Genomic DNA, 21,430 nt, shown 5'->3' on the forward strand with positions numbered 1-21,430 from the left:
ATCCCAGATACTAGGGCCTCCACTTGGGTTGCGGGGGGGTATAGCCGGCCTGCAAACCACCACAGGTGCTTCGCCCAAGCCACCCCACAACCAAAGGGAACCCCCACCCTGATCTGGGACACACTTCGGGGCAAACCAGCCAGCCCCCACCCGTGCACCAGGCCTCTATCCAATCTAATAAAAGAGTAATATGCAAATTGACCATCACTCCAACACACAAGATGGTTGCCCCTATGTGGTCAAAGATCCTGCCCTCATGTAGACACAAGATGGCCACCACAAGATGGCCAGCAGGGGAGGAACCAGATCTGCAAGGGAGGGCAGTTGTGGGAGATCAGGCCATCAGGGGAGGGCAGTTGGGAGGTACCAGGCCTACAAGTGAGGGCAGTTGGGGGCGATCAAGCCTGCAGGGGGGGCACTTAGGGGTGACAAGGCTAGCAGAGGAGGGAAGTTGGGGGCAAACAGGCCTGCAGGGAAGGGCATTTGGGGGGTCCAGGCCTGCAGGAGAGGGCAGTTAGGGGTGACCAGGCCTGCAGGGGAGGGCAGTTAGGGGCAATCGGGCTGGCAGGGGAGCAGTCAGGCATCAATCAGGCTGGCAGGGGAGTGTTTAGGGGGTGATCAGGCTGGCAGGCAGAAGTGGTTAGGGGAAATCAGGAAGGCAGGCAGGCGGGCAGTTGGGAGCCAGCAGTCCTGGATTGTGAGAGGGATGTCCGACTGCCCGTTTAGGCCCAATCCTACCAGGATCAGGCCTAAAGGGGCAGTCGGACATCCCTCGAAGGATCCCAGATTGGAGAGAGTGCAGGCTGGGCTGAGGGACACCCCCCATGCACGAATTTCATGCACCAGGCCTCTAGTATATGTATAACTAATGGACACAGACAATAGTGTGGGGAAGACCTGAGGTGGGGCAAGGGCTGGGAGGAAAGTGGTAGAAGGGGTAAAAATTTGGGGATATCTGTAATACTGTCAACAATAATGAAAAAATTAAGCAAGAAATAAAATCCTGCCATCCTCTAGACTTAGCATCAGCCCCCTATAGAATGGGGCACACAAAGGTACCTACCTTATGAGGACAAGACGTTAACATACTTAAATTTTCATCTGGACTTAGACTTAAGTTTAAACCTGGGCTCTTCCTGTTCCCATTGAGAGATGACTCAGTTTTCCCCTCTGGCAAGAGATGGAATTCATTTTCTGACACCCATGGGGACTCTTCTGATACTCAGCTGCTTCCTATAATGACCCCCATTTGTTAAGCACTTGCTGTGTGCCAGGCTCTGGCTGTGCCTACTCCGTGTGCCTCTTTGCTCATTTGAGAGACAGGTAATAGGTAGAAAGATTCCAATGGGAGAACATGGGTGGAGCTCCCTGCACGGTGCCCAATGTTTGAAGCCTGGGAGTTGTGGTGAGCCCTGCCCTTCTGAGTCTTGTCATCACAGTGGTGGCTATTTAATGCATCCACCACTGGTCTTGCACACAGCAGGGGCTCAATAAATGCCCTCTTTGGAATTCAATAAACATGTATATAATACTGGCCCTAAGGCTTTGGACACATCACTTTCTCCTCCTGAGCCTTGGTTTGCCCATCTGAGAAAGAGGCTCACCATGGGCACTGGGCAGGAGCAACACCCAGCTCCCAGCAGAGCTGAAGACTGAGTGGCCAGGATGGCAATTATTAGGTGGAGCATTCTTACCTCGGTGGGGTGGCAATGACTTCACTCCCTGGCAGGTCAGTGGGCCAACCTCCCCTTCAGATTGTTACACCCCTCCCCCACCCATTACCTCACCCCCAGAGTGGCCAGTGGAACCCTGAGGGGTCTGTGAGGTCACCCCATTCCGCTCCACAAACACTCTCGTGGGGCAGCAGCCACTGGCTGTCTCTGTCCCAGTTAAGCTTCAGAGACCTTGGGACTCGAGAGCCGTGGTTACACCGAAGCTCCTGAAAGGGACACAGAGCCTTGGGAACCAAGGACACTCCAAGTGCTGACCCTGGGAGGCCAGAACCAGGGACAGAAGTCTCCTGGGCATGCGGAGTGTCATTCAGCAGTTCCAGGAGGCCCACCACCACCAGGCCACCATGGTCCTTGGCTGGCTACTGCTCCTGGTGATGGCTCTGCCCACAGTCACGACAGGCGCCATGGACTGCATCTTCTGTGAGCTGACTGACTCGTCCAACTACCCTGGCATCCCCATGACCTGTGGCGATGACAAGGAGTGCTTCATGGGCAAAGGGACGGCACCAGGCCTCGGCCCCATCATCAAAAAAGGCACCATGGACATCAGTTCATATGGTCGCCTTGAAGAGCCTATCACCTATCAGAGTGTCACCTATAGCCTCACCTTTACCTGCCATTATGGGGAACTGTGTAACAGGGCCCCCACCCCCGCAGGCAGCCTGAAGGCAGGGGCCACCTCCCTGGCGCTGGGCGTGCTGCTTCTTCATTGACTGTGACCAGCGTGGAGGGCAGAGCCTGGGGCTGGTCTCAGGGTTCCACTGCTCTTTATGGCTCCTGCCCTTCCCCCACCCCCTTCCCCCATTAAATGGCCAGAGGCCCTAGACAAAAAATAAAATGATAATGATGATAAAGCGGTACAGTACTTTTTCATGGAAATGATAGTGTAACTGACTTTAGAAATAAGTAATAGTTCTCATGCTTTTAGAGCTAAGAGGAGTAATGATTTGAGAAAATTATTCAGATAATCTAGGACCAGAGGCCATATTCTTTAAATTGTGGAAGATGTTTGCTAAAAAGAAAATACAGGGCATTGTTGGCTGAACTGCATGTTGATATTTTAAGAATGGATGTATCACATTATTTAGCAGTTCTCAAATTTCCCTGAATATTAGAAACACCTGCCACCCTCAGATATAAAAACAGAATCTCTGGGTTTGGGCCCAAGGCATTGGCTGTCTTTTTTTTTTTTTTTTTTTACCAAATATTTTATTTTATTCCCAGGACTAAAAATACGCATACGTTAGGCTGTATAATATTGACCCACAGATCACTGAGGTACTCATTTTTTTTAATATTTTTCTTTATTGATTAAGGTATTACATATGTGTCCTTACCCGCCCCATTGCCCCCCACCCTCCCACTCATTCCCTCACCCCCCCTAGTGTCTGTTGGTTAGGCTTATATGCATGAATACAAGTCCTTTGGTTGATCTTTCCTCCTTACCCCCACCTTCCCCTACCTTCCCTCTGAGGTTTGATGGTTTGATTGATGCTTCTTTGTCTCTGGATATGGCCATGTTTTAAAGTTCCATGAGAGTGGGGTGGAGGGGTCAATGGAGGGAAAAGGGGGACACCTGCAATAATTTCAACAAGAAGAATAAATTTAAAAAACATTAATACAACAAAATAAAGTTCCATGAGGACCAATGGCAAACCAGAATGACACATTCTGCAAGATTTTCTTGGGTGATTGTCCAAATTGGAAAGAAGAAGTGAAATTGTCATTATTCGCAGATGGCATGATATTGTGTATATAAAATCCGAAAGATTCCACATAAATACTACTAGATTTACTAAATGAGTTTGGTAATGTAGTAGGATACAAAATCAACAACCATAAATTAAAGGCATTTTTATATACCAATTAATGAACTCTTAGAAAGTGAAACTGCAAAAACAATCCCACTTACCATTGCAACAATAAAATATAAGATACATCATTGGAATAAACTTAACCAAGGAGGTAAAAGACTTGTATTCAGAAAACTATAGGAAATTGAAAAAAGAAATAGAGGAATATACAAACAAGTGAAAATATATACCGTGTTCATGGATTGGAATAATTAACATCTTTAAAGTGTCCCTAGTACCCAAAGCAATCTAGAGATTCAATGCAATCCCTGTTAAAATACCAATGACATAGTTCACAGATCTAGGACAAATACTCTCAAAATGTATATGAAATAAAAAAACCTGGATAGCCGCAGCAATCTTGAGCAATAAGAAGAAAGTTGGAGGGATCACAATACCAGATATCAAACTATACTACAAAGCCAGTATAGTAAAAAAAAAAAAAAAAAAAAAGCCTCGTACTGGAATGAACAGACTTATAGATCAATGGAACAGAACAGGGACCCCAGAAATTGACCCACATCATTAGGGTCAATTAATATATGACAAAGGAGGCAAGAACATACAATGGAGGAAAGACAGTTTCTTCAATAAATGGTGCTTGGAAAATTGGACAGGTACATGCAAAAAAATGAAACTACATCTACAACTTATACAACGCACAAGAATAAACTTAAAAGATGCTCATGTAAGTCATGAATCTATAAAAATCCTAGAAAAAAACATAGGCAGCAAAAACTTATACATCTCACATAGCAGAAATTTCAACAATATATCTCCTGGGGCAAGAGAAACAAAGAAGAAAATAAACAAAGGGGACTACATCAAACTAAAAAGCTTCTGCATAGCAAAAGCAAGTATCAGCAAAATGAAAAGGGAACCCACTCTATGGGAGAACATATTTGCCAATGACACATTTGATAAGGGGTTAATTTCCAAATTTAAGAATTCATACAGCTCAACAAAAGGGGGGCAGATAACCAATTAAAAAATGGGCACAAGACCTGAATAGGCACTTCTCCAAAGAAGACATACAGATTACCAATAGACATATGAAAAAATGTTCAATGTCACTAATCATCAGAGAGATGCAAATTAAAACTATAATGAGATATCACCTCACACCTGTCAGAATGGCTACCAACAATAAATCAACAAACAAGGGGAGAAACCAAGATGGCGGCATAAGTGAACACTTAAACTGCTGCCTCGCACAACAATTTCAAAACTACAGCTAAAAGACAGAATGGACATCATCCAGAACCAAAGCTGGCTGATTGGGAAATTCAACAACAAGAAGGAAAGAGAGGGGCACACAGAGACTCAGAGGAGCTGCAAAAGGCTGAGGAACAGAGACATGCGTGTGGAGAGGACGGGCGGGGACTTAGACTCATATGGGGAGAGTCTGGACTGTCGGAAAAAGAGAGGAGCACACAGAAACTCAGGGGAGCCATGAGGGGCAGAGGTCTGGAAGCGCACGTGTGAGTGCACGCAGAGAGGACTGACTGCTGAGTGTGCCGCTGGCTTTCTCTAGCAGGGGGAAGATGGAGGCTCCCGACTGCACTGGACTCCAGTTCCGACTGCACTGGGCCCCAGTTTTGGGTGGGACCCTGGGGACCCAGAATCATATGGGGGGAGTCTGGACTGTTGGGAAGGGAGAGGAATTCACAGAAAATCAGGGGAGCCACAAAGGGCATAGGTTTGGAGGCACGCATGCAAATGCGTGCAGAGAGGACTACAGGGATTACCGAGGGACACTAAGAACCAGGGGCCTCATACGGCAGGGATGACGGGAAGTTAAGGCTGTCTGCTCAGCCCTGAGTTTTCACCCCATCCAAGCTGTGCACAGAGGCTTTTGCAATTTGGCAAGTATTGTCTCATAAGGCTGTCTCTAGCACAGGAGTTCTCCCAGCATAGACACAGCTGATCCTCACAGCCAATTGGCCTGGAGGTCAATTCCTCCCTGTGATACCAACAACAATCAAGACTTAACTACAACAAGGCTGTACACACAGTCCAAAAAGGGGTGCACCAAGAGTGTCCACCTCAGGTAACTGGGGAGGCTGAGCCACTGGGCCATATAGGACACCTAGCACACAAGGCTATTCTACCAACTCAGGGAAGCAGCAAAAATGTGGAGACAAAGAAACAGATCACAAATGAAAGAAATGGAGGAAAATAAATGACTGGATATAGAGTTCAAAACCATGCTTATAAGGTTTTTCAAGAATTTCCTAGAAAAGGCTGATAAATTTAGCGAGACCCTTGAGGATATGAAAAAGGACCAACTAGAAATTAAACATAAACTGACTGAAATAAAAAATATTATACAGAGACCTAACAGAAGACTAGAGGATCGCAAGAATCAAGTCAAAGATTTGAAATACAAAGAAGCAAAAAACACTCAACTGGAAAAGCAAAAAGAAAAAAGAATCTAAAAATTTGAAGATAGTGTAAGGAGCCTCTGGGACAACTTCAAGCATACCAACATCAGAATTATGAGGGTGCCAGAAGAAGAGAGAGAGCAAGATGCTGAAAACCTATTTGAAGAAATAATGACTAAAAACTTCCCCCACCTGGTGAAAGAAATAGACTTACAAGTCCAGTAAGTGAACAGAATCCCAAACAAAAGGAATCCAAAGAGGACCACACCAAGACATCATAATTAAAATGCCAAGAGCAAAAGACAAAGAGAGAATACTAAAAGCAGCAAGAGAAAAACAGTTATTTACCTACAAGGGAGCACCCATATGATTGTCAGCTGATTTCTCAACAGAAACTATGCAGGCCAGATGGAAATGGCAAGAATTATTCAAAGTGATGAATAGCAAGAACCTACAACCAAGACTACTCTACCCAGCAAAGCTATCATTCAGAATTGAAGGTCAGATAAAGAGCTTCACAGATAAGAAAAAACTAAAGGAGTTCATCAACACCAAACCAGTATTATATGAAATGCTGAAAGGTACTCTTTAAGAAGAGGAGGAAGAAGAAAAAGGTAAAGATAAAAATTATGAACAACAAATACATATCTATGAACAAGTGAATCTGAAAGTCAAGTGAATTAAAAATCTGATGAACAGAATAAACTGGTGAATATAATAGAATCAGAGGCATAGAAAGGGAGTGGACTGACAATTCTCAGGGAGAAAGGGGTGTAGGAGGTGCGGGAAGAGAATGGACAAAAATCGTACTCCTATGGATGAGGACAATGGGGGGGAGGTAAGGGCAGAGGGTGGGGTGGGAACCGGGTGGAGGGGAGCTATGGAGGGAAAAAAGAGAAACAATTGTAATAATCTGAACAATAAAGATTTATTAAATTAAAAAAAAATCAACAAACAGCAAGTCCTGGCAAAGAATGTGGACAAAAGGGAACCCTAATACACTGCTGGTGGGAATTCAGATTGGTGCAGGCACTATGGAAAACAGTATGAAATTTAGTAAAAAAAAAAAAAAAAATAAAATTGAATTACTGTTTGACCCAGTGATCCCACTTCTATGAATATATCTTAAGAATCCCAAAACACCAATCAGACAGGATATATGTACCCCTATGTTCATAGCAGCATTATTTACAACTAGAGGCCTAGTGTATGAAATTCATGCACAGAGCATCGGGCGGGTGTGTGTCCCTCAGCCCAGCCTGCACCCTCTCCAATCTGGGACCCCTCAAGAGATGTCCAACTGCCTGTTTAGGCCTAAACAGGCAGTCGGATATCACTCTCACAATCCAGGACTGCTGGCTCCCAACCACTCACCTGCCTGACAGCCTGATCACCCCTTAACCACTACTGCCAGCCTGACTGATGCCTAAATGCTCCCCTCCTGGCCTGATTGCCCCTAACTGCCCTCCCCTGCAGGCCTGGTCACCCCTAACTGCCCTCCCCTGCTGACCTGGTTGCCCCTAACTGTCCTCCTCTGCCAGCCTGGTTGCCCCCAAATGCTCTCCCCTGCTGGCCTCGTCACCCCTAACTGCCCTCCCTTGCCAGCCTGGTCACCCCTAACTGCCCTCCCCTACAGGCCTGTGTCCCCCTCAACTGCCCTCTTCTCCCGGCCTGGTCACCCCTAACTGCCATCCCCTGCAGGCCTGATTGCCCCCAACTGCCCTCCCTTGCAGGCCTGGTTTCTCCCAATTGCCCTCCCCTGCTGGTCATCTTGTGGTGGCCATCTTGCGTCCACATGGGGACAACTATCTTTGACCACATGCGGGCAGCCATCTTTGACCACATGGGCGTGGCCATCTTGTGTATTGGAGTGATGGTCAATTTACATATTACCTCTTTATTATATAGGAGGATAGCTAAGATCTGAAAACATCCCAAGTGCCCATCAGTAGTTGAGTGGCTAAAAAAGCTATGGTATATTTACACAATGGAATACTACATGGCCCTAAAAAAGAAGGATCTCTTACCCTTTGCCACAGAATGGATGGATTGGAGAATATTATGCTGAGTGTAATAAACCAGTTAGAGAAAGACAAATATCATAGGATCTCACTTATAAGTGGAATCTAATATACATAATAAACTGACAAACAAAATAGGTCCAGAGGCATTGAACAAACTAATATATCTCAGGTGGGAGCAAGAGAGACGGGAATAGATTAATCAAAGAACTTTTATGCATAACCAATGGACACAGACAATAGTGTGGTGAAGGCTCAGAGGAAGGGGGTAAAGGGGGGAAATTGGGGGCCATCTGTAATACTGTCAACAACATTTTTAATTAAATTATATGAAAATTTAAATAAACATATAAATTGTTGACCTGCTGCAAATATATATGACCTTTGCGAACCTGGTGAGGGGGGGCAAACCCACAGAAAGACAGAAAGCAACAACTGTTGATAAGAAAGTAGAGAAATTGGAACCCTTGTACACTGATGCTGGAAATGTAAAATTGTGCAGCCACAATAAAAAATAGGATGATAGTTCCTAAAAAAAATTAAACTTAGAATTAGCATATGATTCAGTAATGTCACTTTTAGATATCTACCCTACAGAACTAAAGCAAAACCTTGAACACATATTTGTACACCCTTGTTCATAGCAGCATTACCTACTGCCAAAAGGTGGGAGCAAACTAAGTGTATATCAATTAATGGATAAATAATATGCGATATATACAAAATTGAATATTATTTAACCTTAAAAGAATGAAAATTCTGACAAATGCTATAACATGGATGGATTGCAAAGCGTTTTGCTTAATGAGATAACAGTCACAATCAAATAGTGTATGATTACACTTTTACGAAGCACATGGAATACTCAAATTCACAGAAACAGAAAGTGGAATGATGCTTGCCAGGGTATAAGAGGAGGAGGTGTTGGAAAATTATCTCTTAATGCATATCAAGTTTCAGTTTGGGAAGATGAAAAAGTTCTGGAGATGGAAGATAATGATGGTTGCACAATAATGTAAAATATTTAATGTTACTGACTACAATTAGAATTTATTAAAATGTTAAATTTTATATTATGCACATTTTAGCACAATAAAAATAAGTGTAAGATTGACATTTAAGTATTAAAAATTATATTTTAAAATACTTGACCCATAAGTGAAGAAGGGAAACATTGGGGTATATAACACTTTGGTTAACTTCAAAGCGAAGATTAGCATACATTAACTGACAATGAAAATAAGTTATAATTTGAAGGGATTAAGCAAAAAAAACATATATATGTATTTATATATATCACATAGACACAGACAGCAGTTTGGTGATAGTTAGAGGGAAAAGGGGGTGGGTTTAGGTGGAAGTGGGCAAAGGGAGGAGGAATGGGGGAAAAAAGAGACTTTGCTTGGGTGATGGGCACATGATACAGTGTGCAGATGATGTTTTATTGATATGTACATTTGAAACTTGTATGGTTTTACAAACTAATGTCACCCCAATATGTTCAATAAAACATTAATTAATTAATTAATTAATTAATTAATTAAAAATGGTATCTCAAAAAAAGTATTTCATAAATTAACCACTTTCATACTTGTATCAAGATATAATTTTTATATATCACTAATAGCTAATAGCAAACATAATCTTTAATAAATGAGTCAAAGTTGTTCTTTTGAGTGGTAATGAGATTTGTAATAAGGACCACTCTCAGCTTCCTGCTCTGACACACAAATAGAAAATTAAAGAACTTAATTTCTGCAATCAGAATAATTGGTGTATGACAGTAGAAGTTGGAAATCAGCACAAAATGTAAGAGAAAAAGGGGAAGAGATGGGAAATAAGATAGGGGAAAATAAAAGAGAGAGAAGAGGGGAGAAAAGAAAGAGAGGGGTGGGGAGAGAGGACGTAAAATGTTAAGTTATTATACATATATTTTTGTATCACAACTTCAGTCCTTTGACTTTTAACTGAAGGGAAAAATTATTGTATGTCTTGCTGTAGCTTCATCAGTTTAAAATTGCAATGGTGCTTACAAATCAATTCTGATGATACCAATGTTTTATGACACTTTAATTTAATCAGATCACCATAATTAAATTTTCCAAGTGATTAAATCACCTTTTATAAAGTATATTATTTTTATTTCAATTATTAATTCAATTTAATGAACATAACAAACTCTCCTGTGTCTTTCCCTAAGCTGTTGTCTGTGTTTCCTTACACCCCACCAGTGCTTTTTAATTTCCAAACAGCAATAGACTGAGGACATAAATGCAGTAAACAAATAAGTGGAATTCAGTATATCTTGAAACTTGTCCATGAAGAATGATCATACTAATGGAATAAATCTTAGAAAATATTTAAGACTAGTATTTGTGTGGATATATAATGCCAAAATATAAATGTTATTTCTGGTGTCATACATTTTGACTGATAATGACACTAATATTTTAATGTTTTAGATTTCAAATGTCAAAGGAGGAAGAATAAGACAGGGAAGAAGAGATAGAAACAGCAGGAGCTGCTGCCATCACTCCTATAATATTTCTTAGAAGAAATGATAGAAGTTTTTCAAAAGATAATCAAAGAATGAAAACACTATTTTTAAAGGTGACACTAACTCTAGAAACCATCAAAAATGATCAATTCAGGTATAGCAATAAACTATCATTTTGCAAGTTACAATCCACAATAAGCAAAAGCAAAAGGATGGACTAGAAAAATTATACGTTTTGGAAAATTGATAATTGTCCACAGTAGCAAGTATGCATTTATTCTTTTTTTCACATTGCAGTCAACTTCTTTAAAGGTTTCTAAGAGTTTCAATAGGAATGTTATGTGTAAAACCATCAGCTGTGTGGGGTCTGGCCTACAGGATATCCTGATACAGCTATGTGCAGGTGGCTTGGGGTATTCTCTGCCCCATACCAGGGTCTCTTTCACAATAGAGGGCCATATTTGTTGGGGATGGGGATGGGGGAGCTGGGAGAGGCAGGGGGCTGGTCCAGCACCAGCCCCACATTGTGAGGGCAGACCCATGGGAGCTTTGGCACTGTCAGGTCAAGTCCTGGTCCATCCTGGAGCCCAGCACCTTGATGTCATTGCTGATGTCTGCGATCATGTGGTCCCGTTAGTTCATATTGAAGGTCACAGATTGGTTGTTGGAACTGCCTGCTTCCTTGTTCCTATTGGAGGTGGAAGTAAAGGTGGAGCTCATGGCCTGCCTGTATTGGCTGAAGCTGTCAGTGATGATGTTGTGTCTGTCCTTCACCCTGATTGTCTTGAGGGAGTTCTCAAAGTGCTGGCTGTCATTCTCAGGGATGAAGGGCCACAGACTGAGAAGCAGGAACTTACAGCTGTCCCCACAGAACTGCAGCAGGTTCACAGAGAACTTGAGCACCAAACACTGTTGAGGTACTCATGAAGCAGAGCTGAAAACTGCTGGATCACCTGAGAGGACAGCTTGTTGTGCAGCATGGCATGTAGTCCTATAGTAACTCCATGGCCACAGTGCTCAGCTTGCTCTTGCGAAGTGTCTTGGCATGGGACACTGTGGACATGCAGGACAAGATGTCACCTGTGTGCTGCACTCAGGAAAGGAGAAGGTGCTGGCATCTGTCTTGTATGACTCTTTCATGTCCACCTTGGTGGAAGAGTCATCACTACTGTGGGCGGACAGGTGCTAGTTGGTGTCGAGGTCCCATCAAATATGGCTTTGTCCAGAAAGTTGATGGTGGACTCCGTGTACATGATCTGGAAGACCTGCCTTCGCTCCTCTACTGCCACCTGGCTCTCCATGGCCAGCATCACCAGGCAACAGACTCCACAGACTCCACTCCACTCTCCAACATGGAGCTTGTGGTGAGGCCTCTGGAACTTTTCACACACATACTCTGGCTGAGAGAGACACTGGGGTCTTTTGGTGTTTTCATGACCACAAAGTGCAAGACATCATGTCACATATAGGACATGGACTGATGTCATGAATGGGGACCCTGAAGATGCTTTCTTCCCTGTCCCTCCAGGCCAGCTTGACATTTTAGGCAGACAGGCTGATGAGCTCATAATGCTCCTGGATCAACTATCTGAGGAGCTGGTGAGCTCTCTTTTTGTTGTCTATGAGGTGCAGGATCCCTGTCCTACTGGATGATTTTAGGTTTATGGACATTAACTTACCCAAATACTTTATCTCCTTCTCAATGTAGTTGCTCAACAATCTGTCAGGCTCCACTCACTGAGGCAGGGACAGCACCACAATGTGCATAGGGCACTGCTCTGTCACCTTCTCTCCACTCTTTTCACCTTTGAAGATGACTTGCTTAATAGCCAACATAATTCCAGGTTTCTTGCCCTTCTTGTCCTGCTCCTCCATGTTACTGAGTGGTTCCCACAGCCCTGACCACTATGGGAGCCCCATGACCACTACATGCTTGCTCCAGCCTTGTGATTGCTGCAGCCATGTTCCTTCACTGCCCGTCATTTGCCCTGCTGCCATCTCTGCCCACAGCTGTCAGGGCTTATTCCTATAGTATTAGGTTCACTATCACAGGGCTGCCAACCTAAAGGCTGTATTTACCAGTCCCATGAGCATCTAGATATGGCCTTAATCAAAGTTCTGGCCAACAGGGTTTGAGTGAGTGTGAGGCATAAAATCTTTGAGTCTTGCCCTTAAAATATTGTGGGCAGACTTTTCTGGATCTCTCCATTCTTCTTGATCTCTGGGGGTTAGTAAGAATCAGAGGTGTCACCTTAGGCCCATAATTAGAAGCTATTTGTTGATTCATGGACTTTGTATCTAGTAGAATCGTGAAAGGAAAAAAAATATTTCTACAACATTTAACCATTTGGGGATATTTTTGATACAATAAAGTATGATATTCCCTAATAATACATTTCACAAAGGGATAATATCCTTATTTTATAAAGATCTCCTACAATAAAAAAAAAAAACCTGTAAGATTAACTATATAATTAAAAAGTAGCAAAAAAAAAAAAAAACAACAACAGTTCCAAGGAAAGGTAATAAAAATAGGTCTTAAGCATATGAAGAGTTACTAAATTAACTCATAAAAGAAAAGATGAAAGTTGAGATTCTACTGAAAGGGCATTTTCAACTATCAGATTGACAAAGACCTGAAAAGCTTGGTGAAATGCTATATTCATGAACATAAGAGTGAAAATGCACTTTTATGTATTAATGACTGTAGTACAAAAGTATAACATTCATATGCACACATACTCTTTGACCTAGCAAATTCAATTCTAGGCATTCATCATATAAACATACATGCACCAATGTGAAATGGCATAAATAAAAGGTAATTTATTTCAGCATTGTTTATATTAAGAAAAAGTCAGAAATGACCTAAATATCCATGGTAATAGATTGGCTAAGTATGGTATGTCTAGAAAATGAAACACTATAGCATCCAAAGAAATATTGAAGAAATTCCTAATGCCCTGATATGGAAAGATCAATATATATTTTATTTTGTTTTTATATTAAATTATCAGAGTGACAATGGTTAATAAAATTTGATTATTTTCAAATGTAATAATACTACAATACATCATTTGTATATTGTACAGTGTGTTCACCACCCCAAATAAAGTCTACTTCCAACAACATTTATCCCCCTTTACCCTTTCCTACCTCCCCCCACCACACTTTCCTTCTGGTAATCACCATAGTATTGTCTGTGATGAAGAGTTTGTTTGTTTGTTCTTAATCCCTTAACCTTTTTCACCTAACTCCCACCCTCTCACCTCTGACAGCTGTAAGTCTGTTCTATGTACACTGTATATGTGGGTCTGTTTCTATTTTGTTTGTCAGTTTATTTATTTATGTTTTGTTTTAAATATATTTTTATTGATTTCAGAGAGGAAGGGAGAGGGAGAGATAGAAACATCAATGATGAGAATCATTGATTGGTTGCCTCCTGCACGCCCCCTACTGGGGATCAAGCCTGCAACTCAGGCATGTGCCCTTGACTGGTATTGAACCCGGGACCCTTCAGTCCGAAGGCCGATGCTCTATCCACGGAGCCAAACCAGCTAGGGCAGTGGTCAGCAAACTCATTAGTCAACAGAGCCAAATATCAACAATACAATGATTGAAATTTCTTTTGAGAGCTGAAAACTGACTTCTGTGCAAGGGCCATGAAGTTTCAATCGCACTGTACGTGCACGCCCGCATGTGGTATTTTGTGGAAGAGCCACACTCAAGGGGCCAAAGAGCCGCATGTGGCTCGCGAGCCACAGTTTGCTGACCACTGAGCTAGGGCAAGTCAGTTTATTTTGTTAATTAGATTTCACATATAAGTGAAATCATATGGTATTTGTCTTTCTCTTACTGGTTTATTTCACTTAGCACAATATTCTCCAGATCCACCCATGCTGTCCCAAAAGGTAAGATTTCTTTTTTTATGGCTGACATATTTACCACAGATTTTTTATACACTCATCTACTCAAAGGCACTTCCGAAGCTTCCAAATCTTGGATGTAAGAAGTAATCAAATGGCCAAAACAAAACACATGAAATCCATTTGAAGTTTCAAGGACTAAAACGGAGAATAAAACAATAAAGACAATACCATTCAACAGCAGGAATTTAACAGTGATCTTGGAAAGTGCATGTATTTTCAATTTATTTCTCAGAATGTGCTTAACCTCATTTTGGGAGAGAGTGTGATATACAGAAAGAATGAACACTGCATAATCTTGCTATTTGCTAGCTATGAGGTCTTAGACAATTAAAATAATCTTTATATCTGCTATTTATGTAGGCACAAAATAGAAATATTATCAGCTAAGTTATCAGTTTGCTGTAAGGATTAGAAAGTTTGTGTATTGCCACACATGGGGATGTGTATTTGTGTGGGATATACAGAATTGGAAATGTATAATTTTTTACCTAATAATAGCTAATAATATGGCCATAATCACCATTCTTTCTTGTCTTCACTCTCCACAGTGCTCCTGAACCCCTTCAAAAGACACTATTCTTTTTGAGAAGCTAAAAGCTGCCCACATAACCATAAGTCTTGATTGGTAGCCATGCATAGTATATTCAAGTAATCCTGTCTAATTCTAATACTCCGCAACCTGTCTTTCTTCCTTGACTTCCAGGGTTAGCTAAACATTGGTAGTGCCCAAAATTTATGCAATGTTTGTGGGCTTGTTTAAAAAGGAACAGAGAGAACTTTGAATACAGCTAGTAAATAAAACAGTATGGAGATTCTTAAAAAAATAAAAAAAATACATCTGCCATGTGGCCCAGAAATACCACTTCTGGATACTGATATGAAGAAAACAAAAATACTAATTCAAAAATTATTTTAAAAATATGTCCTATGTTCATTGCAGAATCTACACTAATAAAAGAGAAACATGCAAATTGACCATCACTCCACTACACCCACCAGCCAATCAGAGTGAGTATGCAAATTAACCCAACTAAGATGGTGGCCACCACGGAGCTGGAGTGAGCAGGAGGCTTGGGTTGCCCCTGGCGATGGAGGAAGCCAAGCTTCCCCCTGCCCTGGCCGTCCCTGGCTTCTGCTCAAGGCTACAAAGTTTCAATTATAGAAGATAAATAAATCCCAACAAAGATGGCAGCCGCCATGGAGCTGGAGTGAGCAGAGGCTTGGGTTGCCCCCAGAAATGGAGGAAGCCAAGCTTCCTGGCTGGCCCTGGCCTCCACTCAAGGCTCAAAGTTTCAATTATAGAAGGTAAGTAAATCCCAACAAATATGGCGGCGGCCACAGAGCCAGAGTGAGCAGGAGGCTTGGGTTGCCCCTGGCAATGGAGGAAGCCAAGCTTCCTGCCCACTCTGGCCTGCCCTGGCCTCTGCTCAAGGCTACAAAGTTTCAATTATAGAAGGTAAATAAATCCTAGATACCTGCTTCCCGCCGACCCTGGCCTATGCTTGGGTCGCTGGGGGGCATAGCCAGCCTGCAAACCACCACCACAGGCCCCTCACCCAGGCCGCCCCATGCCCCAAGGGAAGCCCCACCCTGATCCGGGACACCCTTCAGGGCAAATCAGCTGGCCCCCACCTGTGCACCAGGCCTCTATCCTATCTAATAAAAGAGAAATATGCAAATTGACTGTCACTCCAACACACAAGATGGCTGCCCCCATGTGGACACAAGATGGCTGCCACAAGATGGCCAGCAGGGGAGAGCAGCTGGGAGGGACCAGGCCTGCAAGGGAGGAGGGCAGTTGTTGGCTATCAGGCCAGCAGGGGCAGGCAGTTGGGGGAGAACCAGGCCTGCAAGGGAGGGTAGTTGGGGGTGATCAAGCCTGCAGGGGAGGGCAGTTAGGGGTGACCAGACCTGCAGGGAAGGGCAGTTGGGGGAAACCGGGCCTGCAGGAAAGGGCAGTTGGGGGAATGCAGGCCTGCAGGGGAGGGCAGTTAGGGGTGACCAGGCCTTCAGGGGAGGGCAGTTGTGGGGGACCAGATCAGCAGGGGAGGGCATTTAGGGGTGACCAGGCTGGCAGGGGAGGGCATTTAGGGGCAATCAGGCTGGCAGGGAAGGGCAGTTAGGGGCAATCAGGCTGGCAGGGGAGCAGTTAGGCATCAATCAGGCTGGCAGGGGAGTGGTTAGGGGTTGATCAGGCTGGCAGGCAGAAGCAGTTAGGGGCATTCAGGCAGGCAGGAAGGTGAGCAGTTGCGAGCCAGCAGTCCTGGATTGTGAGAGGGATGTCTAACTGCCCGTTTAGGCCCGATCCTACCAGCTGGCCCCCACCTGTGCACCAGGGGGCGATCCCTACTGGGATCGGATCTAAACAGGCAGTCGGACATCCCTCAAGAGGTCCCAGATTGGAGAGGGTGCAGGCTGGGCTGAGGAACACACACCCCCGTGCACAAATTTTGTGCACCAGGCCTCTAATTATTTATAATAGCCAAGATATGGAAGAAATATAGATATCCATTGATAGACAAACACAAAAATAAAATGTGGTATACATATCACAATAAAATATGCTTATCAATAAAAATGGAATATTTTTTTGCAATAACATTGATGGAACTAGATAGTGTTATGCTAAGTGAAACAAGTCAGACAGAAAGAGACAAATACTGCATGTTTTCACTTAAATGTAGAATCTAAAACAAACAAAACAAATGAATGCACAAAATAAAACAGAAACAGACCCATAGATAGAGAGAGCAAGCTGATTATTGCCAAAGGGGAGGTGGATGGGGGATGGATGAACTTTAAAAAAATAAATAAATAAGTTCTCTCTGTATAGAGTGTGAAGCAAAATTACAGAAGTAGTTGATTAATTACTGAACAACTGGAAACCCCACAAAAAAACAATGAGAACAATAAAAATAAGTTATTTCAGCTTCTACCAGCAAAAGACATTTTATCTATACAATGTAATGCAGTAATGAACAAAAATAAAACAAGAAATACACTATGTAAAACAAATAAAGTGGAGAAATAAATCACATTTAACAAAAGGAAAGCTGACAATTTTATATGGTAGTATACATCCTTGGCTCCAGAAGACTTTTAAGGATATTAAAATAAAATAAAATTATATGCTTACTCCACCCATAAATATAGACATCACATCTGAGTTAAGTAAATCCAATGATTATATTTTATAAACATATTTTCAGATAGATTTTTTTCTCAGGAATGTATCATAAAATGTATAGTTTCAACATTAGGGAATTTATACTCCATATTGAACTTTAAAGGAGAAATATGATCATTATCTCAGTAGAATTCTCATAATAATTTGAATCAAAGAGAACTTACTGAATTTGATAAGTAGTTATATTCAAAAGTTTACAGCAAAAATTGTACTTAATGGACAACCTTGAGATACATTCCTCTTAAAATCAGGAACTAGTCAAAGATGATACTTATTCTTTAACACAAACACAAATTATTTTTTAACTTACGTTTCTGACCATTGGTATAAGACAATAAGATGGTAAGAACCTATGAGTCCATGCTATGTTAATCTTAGATGGTCAGACTCCAGAGACTTTACTATTAAAAAAAAAAAAAGAATAAGAAATGGTCACTGCCCTTGAGGAACTCAATCCAGTAAGAGAAATGGAATCTGTCCGTAGGCAAAGGGTAGAGACTGGTGAAAGAAGTACTCAGAGGATGATGGGTTCATTTCCAATCTTGGCCACACATTAGCATTACCTGGGAGAACTTTTACTAGTAAACATCCCAATACCCAGTCCACACTCTGAAAGTGGAATCCAAGCATAAGCGATTGCTTAAACTCTCCAGGTGATGCCCACAAACAGCCAAGATTAAAAGAGCAGTATCTCGCTCAACTCAGAAGAAAACACCTGGAACACTTCCTTCTTAGAAACATTTGGCAATAATGTGGAGAACAGTGTGGAGAAGGACAAGAGGTGGAAATAAAAGAATTTTGTTAAAGGAGAAAAAAAGAGTTATGGTATGCTGAGATAAGAACAAAATTAATTTATAAGATACATCTGAAGAATAGCTGAAATCAGGAGATAGGTGTGGCAATAGCTGGAGTGGGGAATAAGAAAATGTTTGTTGTGGTTTTTTTTTTTTTTTTTTTTTTTTTTTTTTGGTCCTAGAGTTTATTTGTATGTCAAGGGAAATTATTTGGGGTTGGAAGTTGGCATGATAGAAAAAGAAGAGAGAGAGAGAGAGAGAGAGAGAGAGAGAGAGAGAGAGAGAGAGAGAGAGAGAGAGAGAGAGAGAGAGAGAGAGAGAGAGAGAGAGAGAGAGAGAGAGAGAGAGAGTTTGATATATATTTCCCCATGTTATGAAATGCCCATGATAAATACAGAGGTCATGTGTAGTTTTATGGTTGACAGCTACAGCTATATTTCCAGCTGACAGATGGCATCAGCTGTCAGCCATGTGAGTTGACCATCTTGGACATAGAGTCTAGTCTAGCCTTCATAAGTCTGTAAGGCTAGTAACTATTTTTGTTTGTTTAGCTTCTCTCCTTGTATTATTTTGAAACTGCTAAATGGATTACCACTGCTTTCCTCAAGTATGGAAACAAATTATAAATGGGAGGAGGGTGATGAAGTCTAATGGTAAAATACAGGTTTCATATTCTAATCCAGTTTTACAAATCACTTATAAAACTGAAGGCTAGTCTAATTGTGGAAAGGCCAATTTTATCAATTGCTAAATCGTTCAATTAGAGGGTTATTCAGCCATCCTTTCTGATGACTGTCTAACTCTCATTGGCACCTAAAAACAGAGGTTTGTCCTGAAAACAATATAGACATTTCATTACTTTCTGGGGTCAGCACACAGATCTGCTGAGCTAGGTTTCCAGAATTACTGAGTCATTAAAAAAACAAAAACAATTGGGCCAAAAGCAGTCAATGGAACAGTTCAATACCAGCAGCCAGGGAATGAGAGCCATACAGAATCCAGTATTCAAACCAGAATATCCAGTTATACCATCTTATGTAGTGTTTCCTCTTCTGGCATTACATTTAAAAAAAACATATTTAATGAGATCTAATTCACAAATCATAAAACACCATTTAACTGTAAAATTCAATGGTTTTTAGTATAGTCACAAAATTGTACAACAATCACCACAATCTAATTTTAGAATATTTTCATCACCCTGAAAAGAAACCTCATACCCAATAGCTGTTATTCCACATTCCTCCCTCCACTCTCAACTTTAGGAAATCACAAATCTACTTTCTGTCTTTGTATATTTAGCTGTTGTGGACATCCTATATAATAAAGATCTAATATGCAAATGGTCATCACGCCCTCACGCCATAACGCCATAATGGCTCAGACACTCAACACTGGGCAGAGAGGAATGGGGACCAGCCAGGCACAAATGAGCTCGTGAGAGAGGAATGGGGACCAGCTCGGCTGCATCCTGGGAGAAGGACAAGCTGCCTACCCCATGGTCCTGGGTGCCAGCGGCTGTGCCTGCACCTGTGGCCCGGGAGAGGCACAAGCCACCCACCTTGTGGTCCTGGGTGCCAGTGCCTGCACCTGCGGCCTGGTAAAAGGACAAGCTGCATGCCCCACGGTCCCTGTGGTCACAGGAGCCAGCACGCCTCACAGTCCCAGGTGCCAGCACCTATGGCTGCAGCCCAGGAAAGGGACAAGCTGCCCGCACCGTGGTCCCAGGCTCCTGCCGCTGGGACCTGGGAAATGATGCCTGCTCACAGTCCCTTGCAGCTGCCACCAGCCTGGGCAAAGCCAGCCCAGGTCCTGGGTGCCTGTGGCTGGCCAGAGGGAGGGAAGCCCAGGTCCTGGGTGCCTGCGACTGGCCAAAGGAGGGAATCCTGGGTCCTGGGTGTGGGGTGAAGCAGAAGCAGTTAGGGGCGATCAGGCCATCAGGGGAGCAGTTAGGGGTAATCAGGGCGGTAGGGGAGCAGTTATGGTCAATCAGGCAGGCAGGAAGAGGTGGTTAGGTGTGATCAGGCAGGCAGGCAGAAGGGTTAGGGACGATAAGGCAGACAGACAGGAGAGCAGTTAGGAGCCAGCAGTTCTGGATTGCAAGAAGCATTCAGACATCCCCCGAAGGGTCCCGGATTGGAGAGGGTGCAGGCCGGGCTGAGGGACCCACCCCCCGTGCATGAATTTTGTGCACCAGGCTTCTAGTTTCATATAAAAGGAATCAAATATGTGGTATTTATTAATTAGCTTGTTTCAAATAATGATTACAGTGTTCACCCATGTTGTAGCGTATATAAATGTTTCATTACTTCTTATGACTGAATGATATTTCATTCTACTGACATACCACATTTTGTTCATCTGTTTATCAGATAAAGGACATTCCAGTTGTTTCATACCTTCTGGCTATTGTGAATATGCTTCTATGAATATATGTGTACAAGTTTTTGTTTGAACACCTGTTGTTTATTTTTTGATATATCCCTAGGTATAGAATAATAAATATATGTTTAATATTTTGAGAAATTGCCAAAATGTTTTCCAAAGCAGCTGGACTATTTTATGTTTCCACAAGCAATGTCTCCTCATCTTCACTAACACTTATCATTGTCTGTCTTTTTTATTATAGATAAATATAGAAAGTGTTAAATAACACTTGTCAATTCCTGATAAAAATGAGGCTTTCATTTTTATAAAACTTGCCATTGTAATCAAAACACCCTGGTACTACTGGCACAAGAATAAGCATATACTAGTAGATCAATTGAACAGATCAGAGAGCCCAGAAATCAATCCACACCATTATAGTCAATTAATATTTAACAAAGGAGGCAAGAGCAAACAGTGGATAAAAGACAATCTCGTCAACAAATGGTGTTGGGAGGTTTTAAGTCTTTATTTGAATACATTTTTTCTACAAATTTTTGTCTCTTTTCTTTCTGGTACTCACATTAATAGTATGTTGGTTAGCTTTGTAGTGTCCAGGTTTATCTGAGCTCTCTGAATTTGTTTCCTATTTTTCCTCTTTGTTG

The 21,430-nt window shown here is 42.2% G+C and overlaps 1 protein-coding gene and 1 pseudogene across 1 annotated transcript; one reads left to right on the top strand and one right to left on the bottom strand.

Annotated features, from left to right (window-relative positions):
- Positions 1-2,016: 2,016 nt before the first annotated feature.
- On the top strand, positions 2,017-2,566 carry LOC129149109 (sperm acrosome membrane-associated protein 4-like). The gene has a single exon (XM_054715881.1). The coding sequence runs from the start codon at positions 2,027-2,029 to the stop codon at positions 2,444-2,446; it is 420 nt and encodes a 139-aa protein (XP_054571856.1). The 5' UTR covers positions 2,017-2,026; the 3' UTR covers positions 2,447-2,566.
- Positions 2,567-11,046: 8,480 nt separating this feature from the next.
- LOC103297870 (cerebral cavernous malformations 2 protein-like) lies at positions 11,047-12,363 on the bottom strand (annotated as a pseudogene).
- Positions 12,364-21,430: the final 9,067 nt, after the last annotated feature.

This window comes from Eptesicus fuscus, chromosome 1, assembly GCF_027574615.1.
Source record: "Eptesicus fuscus isolate TK198812 chromosome 1, DD_ASM_mEF_20220401, whole genome shotgun sequence".
Taxonomy (NCBI): Eukaryota; Metazoa; Chordata; class Mammalia; order Chiroptera; family Vespertilionidae; genus Eptesicus; species Eptesicus fuscus.